Source organism: Sphaeroforma arctica (genome assembly GCF_001186125.1).
Source record: "Sphaeroforma arctica JP610 unplaced genomic scaffold supercont1.590, whole genome shotgun sequence".
NCBI lineage: Eukaryota > Ichthyosporea > Ichthyophonida > Sphaeroforma > Sphaeroforma arctica.
Window position 1 is genome coordinate 47590 of NW_014039968.1, and position 8603 is coordinate 56192.

The following is an 8603-nucleotide window of genomic DNA, read 5'->3' on the forward strand; positions in this document are numbered from 1 at the left end:
AGTGTTTCGTCATTGTCCTTCTCAAACTGGCTTGCTCTAACCTTCCTTGACCCATTGCTAGTTTAGCATTCGAGCAGTGAAATCAGTAATATTCTTGTCACTCTCTGAAATCTCATCAAATTGCGTGTCCATCTCCTTCAGACCATGTAGTTACTGATTGTCTCCATCGTCACCGTCATCCTTTCGTGCCTTCTTGCGAGTCGTCATCGTCGTCGATGTCCTCGACTGCTTGGCCGATGGCGGCAAGTAATCTGGTCCTGACGAGTCTGGTTCTTCAATATGGGCGACGATTGATCCTCGTCTCCGCTAGAACTCTTAGATTTCTCTTTATTCCTAAAATTCAGCCGCCAATTTTCGCAGTTCGCGCAGGTAGTCATCTGTGTCCCGATCGTCTGAATCTTCTCCTCCAGAGTCCGTCCCCTGTTCTAAGTCAGATTTTAAGGCTCCTTTACCGTGTGGTATTAGGTCTCCCGGTCCCGATTCTATCTGCTTGTGCTTCGGTATCTCGTCAGCTGACTCCATCGGTGGATTTTTCTTCTCCTTGGATTTCTTTGATTTCTTGGGCTTGGTCTTGCCCGTTGTAACTTCATCAAAGGAATCCGCGGGTAAAGCGTGTGCCATCATACTTGTCACAGCTTCATCCGCTTGTGGGTCAGGTGCCAACGAGGGTTCAAAAGGCGTAACCTTCGGCTGGTTCTTTGATGCCTTCGCTTTCCCTTTACTCTTCGTCATATTCTTCCGATAGTGTATAAACTTAAAAATATGTAAAAGTCAGACTAACCAGGCTGACTATCGGTTTCAATAAGTTAACGTAAAAGAAAAGTAAGATTTCAAAGTAAATTTGCACAATGTAATTTTAAGTCTAGCTTCAGCCCTTGGTAATGAGCTAAAGATTAGGGGATGTAAGACTGAGACTATTGTCTTTATGGCTCCGCTCTAATCACTCAATACTTCGGTCTAGATATATTCGGTGTCAGTAACTAAGATCAGATTATTATCTTCTATACCATGTCATGCCTCGAATTTACCTTCCAATCGCAAATAAATATAACTCTAAGTCCAACTTAAAAGAAATAAAAGAAATCAAAAACACCATGATGGTACAGTTAAATGACTGTACCTATACCCCATCACATGGTACCTAGCTCTCATCCCATTGAAGGCATAGACGGGCACATCTAGTTGGCTGGCTAGGGGGGATCATTTTTATACCCCATTTCTCAGTAGGCTATCTCGCGCTAAGAGTATTTGGTAAAACAACATGTGTCATCAAGTGTCAATATCACTTGAGACTCGCCCAGTGTTGTGTCCCAATATTCTGATGGAAAACACATCAGTGTAGAAAAACCATCATATCAATATCAGCAGGGTCTCTGGCCTCGGTCGTATACAATTGTAATTCCAAATAGCCAAATTAGATTATTTGTTTGTTTGTTTTCTGTAAATTCAATAAATCTATAATTAGATTATTTGATTATTATACAGATACAATTATCTACAATTGCGTTTCAACCTATGCCAGGTTTCCTAATAGTAATAGCGTTTAAACGTTATTACGTTTATTATATACGTTATCATGTGCTTTTACTATAGGAACCCGCTGATTTACAAGCGTAAGAAAAGAGGATTATGACCTAATTATGGAGGTTGCTACAGCTGCAATTCTATGAAGCACCGACAGTACCAGTGTCCGGTGCTGAAGAGAAAGCGAGCGAGTGAGCGCAAGGAAGGAGGCCATGGAAAAGGGGGTAAGGGGCTAGGAAGAAGCTTGCCACAAGGTCAGCCAAGATTTCCTCCCATGCAGAATATGGGAGTAGTATGCATTTATACCTTTACTCCTACGTCTCAATCAGGACAAGGGGGAGTGGCAATCAGAGCACCTTCAGTGGCAGCAGCCCAGCCCGTGGGAACGGGAGTAAATGGAGGTGCTGTGATTCAGCAACCCATAATGCCACAGACGTCGGTTTACACATCGGGCCCAGCGATGGCCTATGGTGACCCAGGCATGGCAGGGACAGTCCTTCCAGTAGCAACCTTAGCGACAGCTAGTGTTGATTAACAACAATTCAACTACGAGCAGTCTCATACAGCATGGGGCAAGAGAGGGGGCCTACTGATATTGGGCGGTAGTGCAGGCATGGGTGAGAGGAATCAAAATAAAGATTGATGTGGACACGGGACCTGTTCCCACATTAGTTTTTCATGATTTTGCACACCAATTGGTACTACCAATAGTGCCCTATGAGGGCATGTCACTTTCTGGAATTGGGGCGTTGGAAACATTGCGACTTACAGGGTCATTGAGTGTAACACTGGTAATAGAAATATGGCACAAACAAGCGAGGGTGTTACTCAATGACTGACTGGTGGTACAATCACTCCCCTATGGTACTTCGATACTAGTGGGATATAAAACACTACAGTGTTATGGACTTATTGTGAAAAGAGCATACCTTAACAGTGGTTCCTAGGATGGAGTTGGAAGCAGCAATGAGACAACTTCTTCAGACGTCAAGGCCCATAGGAGTGGTGTATGTGCCTAGAGAAGCAGCTTTCCAGCGTATGGTGAAGGAGGTGCGTACGGCGACCGATCCAATCTATCTGCCCAAGCTCATCGACCATACGTCATGAGCTGAAATCGAGCATCAGACAAAAGAGAACTTTGGGGCGTTGCCGGGCCATGAAATGGGAAACTTTGAGGATATATACCAATTAGCCGCGACTGTGAATACGTCTTCTCTGGCAATAGAAACCCTCATCAAATACATACAGACGGTGGCGTACAATGTATTATATCTTAAGTTCGTGGATGTGCCGCCTCTCGTCATTCAGGACATACCACAGGCAGTGCTGAAGGCCATTTATTACATGGACAAAGATCTCACAAAGGTATCAATAGTGAAGGAGAAGATGGATGCCTGGGAGGCGGCAGGAATAATTGGTCGGGTAACAGACCAAGGTTGGTGCTCGGCGACACACTCGGTTTTTAAGAAACAGGAGTGGTCCCGGTGAATGCCAACGGATGGAGAACGTGTATCAACTTAAAGTTGATCAATGACCAACTCCAAGCAACCCCATACTACATTCCAACGGAGAAGCAATATTTAGCGAACGTCAAGGGAAAGGACTGGATTACGACGGCAGACCTTGGCCAGAGCTTTTGCCAGATCCTCGTGGCTCCAAATCCTACGAAGCACTTGACATTGAATACTCCATGGGGCTTCAACTTTTTCATAGACATGCCTTTTGGCCTGAAGGAAGCCTCATGGAGAATGCATCAAGCGCTAGGGTTGGTGTTTGGGTTTCTGAAAGCAGTCATGTGGTACATTGATGGCCTATTGTTTGGTCACAATGACCCGAAGGAACATGTATGTCTACTAAAATTTGTACACGCTGGCAAAGCAAGGCGAGTACAGTTGCTGTTGAACAAATGTACGCTTGCCGCATACCGGAAGGCAGTAGTACTACTTGGGAGGTCAGTGGAATGGCGAGGCAGCACAATTACCGATGAACGTCTGCGACATTTGTTGAATCATAGCGCTCCTACTTCACAAGATTTGGCTCGATCGTAGTATCATACCATGGCCTGGTGGAGTGATACATTCCCAACGGAACATTGGGTATGTCTACTGAAATTTGTACACGCTTGCAAAGCAAGGCGAGTACAGTTGCTGTTCAACAAATGTACGCTTGCCGCATAACGGAAGGCAGTAGTACTACTTGGGAGGTCGGTGGAATGGCGAGGCAGCACAATTACCGATGAACGTCTGCGAGATTTTTTGAATCATAGCGCTCCTACTTCACAAGATTTGGCTCGGTCGTAGTATCATACCATGGCCTGTTCACCAGGGTCATGGCCTGTATAGTGGCCCTTCTTAAAAAAGGATGTAAAGTTCATCTGGACGAAATAAGACCAGAGGGTATTCGAGGAATGTGCATACTTGCTTCGGCACTGTGCCACTCTGGTGGAGCCTCTTATGTCCGAGCAGTTGTGTGTGTTTTCGGATGCATGTAACTTTGTTGGTGTTGGTGGAGTATGCATGGTGATGACGAGATGGGCAATATCTCCCAGTCTCATTTGCGGGATCTAAATTCGATTCCGCCCAGATTCCTTACCACGTTCTGGACATAGATCTGCTTGGCACAGTCTTTGTGGTACAGAAGAATGTCGCTGTCATCAGAAGAGCCATTCCAGCAACATTCTTGTATACCGACCATCAACCACTTATAGCTATCTGTGCGCGAGAACTACATGCGTTCTCCAACACAGTAAGGGAACGTCGACAGCAACGATGCCATGGCATACTGCGTGATTTTGACATCCAGGTGGTCTATGTTAAAGGCAGAGAATCCAGTGGCAGATGTCATGTCACGGCTGTGTACAGGCATTGATCCGATTATGCGGGTCAAAAGGGGGCGTACAGAGCTCAGGGTCACTTTTGCAGCCTAAGTACACAGGCTGTCTGCATCCTGGTTTCGGGTGCTAGAGAAGCGGTATGACCTCCATACCATAGATGTCTTCGCTCTACCGGGCAACCAGCAGCTTAGTGCCTATTGTTCACCAACACTGGAAGGAGGAGTGTTCGTCGGTTTTGGGGGCGACACCACAGTCAACTGGTACATGAACCCCCGTTCTCGTTGCTCCCGGAAGTCCTTAGTAAGGTGCAACGTGACCGGGCCTGTGTGACAATAGTGGTGCCGTACTGGCCAACAGCTGGGTGGTTCCCTTTGTTTGTGTCCCGATTAGCGGACGTGCCGGTGTACATACCGGCCACGGCGAGCACCTACTTGTGTCATGGTCATATGGTACAACAAGCGCCCCGATTTGCATTGGTAGGGGCGAGGTTAGGGCCCAGAACAGACTTTAGACTGTCAGAGGATGTGTGGGTACGCTTTAATGCGCCGCTTGAGCCACCAATAGCAGATACGGCGGTTCTCCCTGCAGCTCTGGCCCCGAATTCTTGGGCAGGACGGACACCCACGTATAAGCAACGTACGATGCTCGCTTCGGTTCAGACGCCGGTACCACAAGTGGTGGGCTGCTTAGCGGCGTCATTGGACAGGGCCGAGCAGGCCTGTGGCGTTTCCTCACCAAATGTTGATCCATGGACCACCTTACATGCGTGTCCCGTCCGAAGTATATGGGGCGTCCTCCTTACGGCAGCACAAGTAGTCAGAGTTCTTCGATACACGCATGCGCTCTACTCCCATTGTGGCATGCGCAGGCTAGAACTCCTTATTGATTCTCTATTTGGCTGGGAGGGGCTCCGAGATCAGGTTCGCGTAGTCCATTTGGTCAGCGAGTCCTGCCAGCGGCATGGGCTGATCGGACATATATCGAAGGGCTTGCTTCAGCAGACACTAGTGCTAGTTACTGGGCGCTCGGAAGGATGGAACATGGGCTTTGTTCATTTCTCAAAGGCCACATGCGGGGAGTGCATGTTGTTGTGCGCGACCAACATGTTCTCAAACTTATTGGTCGTACGTGTGTACACTAAGAAGGGACCCCGGGCTAAGACCACAGCGGCGGTGATAGCATTTGTGCAAGAGCAAATCCTCCCCTGGGGCGTTCCCAAGGTCGCACAAGGGGATCCAGATTCGGTCTTCGGCACCCAATTCAGCACGTGGTGTTTTGCCAGGGGAATAACGTATCGCCCCTGTACAGTCGCACACCACGAAGGTAATGGCCGTGTGGAGCGCTTTATTCGTACTTTTACTGAGTGGCTTGCACGATGTGCGGATCAGCATTCCTTGGATGAATGGGTATCCAACATCCACGATTGTGCTGCCAGTTACAACTCGACGGCGCGGTCGGGCAAGATGATGAGTCCTCATTTTATCCATACGAGTCGAATATATGACGGCATGCAAAGGCTGGCATTGGAGGACAAATAAGGTAACATGATCCTCACGGAGCGCGGGTTCTTGGCGGTTCCTCATGACAAAGTCGGCCATCGGCTAAATATTCGTGCGCAGCAGTCCGCACAGGTGGCGGCCGACAAACGCCGCATGAAACTTCCAGCTTTCCGGTAAGGGCTCGGGTGAGGTTCTGGCGCGATGTCGGTCAACATAGGCTTACGCGCATGTGGTACGATCCGGCCGTGGTCCAAGCAGTTACACATGTGAACATGCACAAGCTACGCTATAATGGCAAAACATATACGGTGCACAGGACTTATGTGGACGCATATCACGATTCGGTGGACCCTGGTACACCAGAGACACCGGCAGCACAACGGGTCACACTGGTGGGCACGTATGCGGCCTGATTACTATGGGTCTCGGCATTTCGCCTGCTACCTCATACTGAACGTCATACCTTGTCCAGACTTATGAAGACGAACTTGATGGCCCAGAAGTGGTTAGACCGATCGCAGTCGGCTTAAGAACAGTTCCAGGGAGTTATTGATAACTGTGTAGATGCAGGTGACAATACTCTGCTCGAATATAGGGACACCATTGAATTGATCAGCAATCATTTGCTTAGTGATGTGGCAGCTGCCTGTCTGGTGAACCACATTCAAGAATCTCCTTTGGTGCATGCAATCATAATGGGCAATGATCCGGGTTTTAGGACGCATATGCGAGTTGCGTCTGAAGAAGACGCCGAATTCTAACTATTAAAGTGGCAGATTGATATATATGTGTACATACCTATAGCAGTTAGGGTGACTGGGCCGCACTGGTTGAAGGTCTCTTAACAGCATTTGATGGCTACGTTACCTACTGGTTGGCACTTCGTAGGTCTATCCGTATTCGCTGTGTTGCCCAAGTATATGGCTCGACGTATGAATCGCATTGACTGTGCTGGGGATTGCGTATGGGAGGTGGTATGCTGCGGCAGGTCGCCCTCACTACTGTCACTTACAAGGGCAGGTAGTTCGTCCGCGCTATCCACGTACCCCTCGTCCGAAGACCAGTCGGTGTTAGGCACGCCACTTGTAATAGATCGGAACTCAGGATGTGTGAGGGTTGGATATTAGGAAGCATTAGCATAAGGTATTGCCCGTATATGGTGCTACGTAGGGGCATACGCACGTCTGGATCGTCGAGATATGCGACCCTAAGCTGAGGGTGTGGTAGGTTCTCGTCTGTGATTGAGGGTGCTGATTGAGTCTGGGGATAGGGTGTGTACATGTTTAGGAAGTGGGGGCTGGCATCCGATCAGCGTTACGTGGACTTTCTTTGTCTGTGCCCTCCCATTCTATGAAGGGTGGTGCAGGATGGCTAATTCTGGTCATACCAGTTCAGATGCTACAGTTAGTTGTCAGCTGGTGTGGAATAGTGTGTACGCAATATGAGTGTTTTGCAGGGGATGTGCAGTTATGATTTTGCAGAGGTTTGGGCTGGGGCATTTTGCATTGGGACTTTGTGTTTTTCTCAGTCCCAAGACTCCAGCCTCCTTTTGCTTGTTTGTTTTTTTATGAATGTTTGAAAATATGTCACGACTGGCCAATTTCACGGTGTCAAAGGGATAGTGCATCCGCGTTAGAACTGGCGAATTTCTTATACGAGCACTTATCCAACTTTGCACATGAAGTGACCCCACTTCGGACGTTGTCTAATCTTAAGCCAAAGGAACCGATTGGGGATCTTTGGAAATCAGAACACCAATTGGCACGGGAGCAGATGAGGGAGGTAGTTGTGTCGGCAGTTGTGTTCGTCTGAACTTTCCGGTCGAAGGTGTGCCACTTGAGTTGGAAACGGACGCAAATGATTAAGACATTGGTGGGGGGTTGTTTCATCGACGGACACAAACGTCACCTGATTTTCTTCTCGACGACGCTTAACCAGGCATAGCAAACGTATGCAACACCGATGAAAGAAACTGTGAGCACTTGCCTATGTATTGGTTCATTTTCATGACCACCTCTGATTGGACAGCGATTTACCGTACACACGGATCATAAGGCACTCATATACATGAATATTTGTTGAACTGAAATGGTATGCTGCAGCGTTGGCATCACATCATTGCAAAATTCAATTCTACTATTACAGGGAACGATATCAACTACCCAGCTGTGCTCTACACATCGTGTAGGAATTTATAACCAGATTTCTCTGACCAAGATCAGAAGCATTTTGAGCCTAACGACGACGATGCTTTTACATCGAGTCACAACGCTCAACTCCGACAATACTGATCGTATGAAAAGTATGTCTAAATATGACTAGAACAAGTAAAATACATACATAAACCCACCATGGTGTCATAAACATAAGGTACTATGCAAGGTGTTGGCTGACTAGGTGTCTGCATCTTCTCCTTCGGGCTATAAGGTCAATCCATCGTTTTGGTGCGTCTGGGTCTGGAGGTATCTGTATGTGAGGAAGCTAGTACACTTTATCAAGAGAACTGGACATAACCAGAGATGACTAGACGTGCGAAGTACCCTACTAGGCAGATTTTAGGACCGGACCAGAGGACCGGACGTGAGAGAGGCGTTTAGGACCGGACCAGAGAATCGGACCAGAGAGATGAGTTTGGGACCGAACCAGAGGACCGGACCGCTTGGTGGAATAGAGAATTTAATGAGAAGAAAGTGATGACTCATCCGAAACCATAAAGACGGGTATCACATGACCCGATGGTAGAGAAG

General features: G+C 47.8%; 4 protein-coding genes across 4 annotated transcripts; 2 read left to right on the forward strand and 2 right to left on the reverse strand.

Annotated features, from left to right (window-relative positions):
- Window positions 1-333: 333 nt before the first annotated feature.
- Window positions 334-732, reverse strand: SARC_07439 (hypothetical protein; the record flags this gene model as incomplete). The annotated part of the gene is made up of 1 exon (XM_014298623.1): window positions 334-732. One exon carries the CDS (start codon window positions 730-732, stop codon window positions 334-336), a length of 399 nt encoding a protein of 132 aa, XP_014154098.1.
- A 934-nt stretch (window positions 733-1666) lies between these two features.
- SARC_07440 (hypothetical protein) lies at window positions 1667-2059 on the forward strand (the record flags this gene model as incomplete). The annotated part of the gene is made up of 2 exons (XM_014298624.1): window positions 1667-1778; window positions 1854-2059. The coding sequence occupies 2 exons, from the start codon at window positions 1667-1669 to the stop codon at window positions 2057-2059; spliced, it is 318 nt and encodes a 105-aa protein (XP_014154099.1).
- Window positions 2060-5901: 3842 nt separating this feature from the next.
- SARC_07441 (hypothetical protein) lies at window positions 5902-6269 on the forward strand (the record flags this gene model as incomplete). The annotated part of the gene is made up of 2 exons (XM_014298625.1): window positions 5902-6029; window positions 6074-6269. 2 exons carry the CDS (start codon window positions 5902-5904, stop codon window positions 6267-6269), a joined length of 324 nt encoding a protein of 107 aa, XP_014154100.1.
- Window positions 6270-6697: 428 nt separating this feature from the next.
- Window positions 6698-6955, reverse strand: SARC_07442 (hypothetical protein; the record flags this gene model as incomplete). The annotated part of the gene is made up of 1 exon (XM_014298626.1): window positions 6698-6955. A coding segment is annotated over one exon (258 nt), but the record flags the coding sequence as incomplete, so codon positions are not given.
- Between the last annotated feature and the right edge of the window lie 1648 nt (window positions 6956-8603).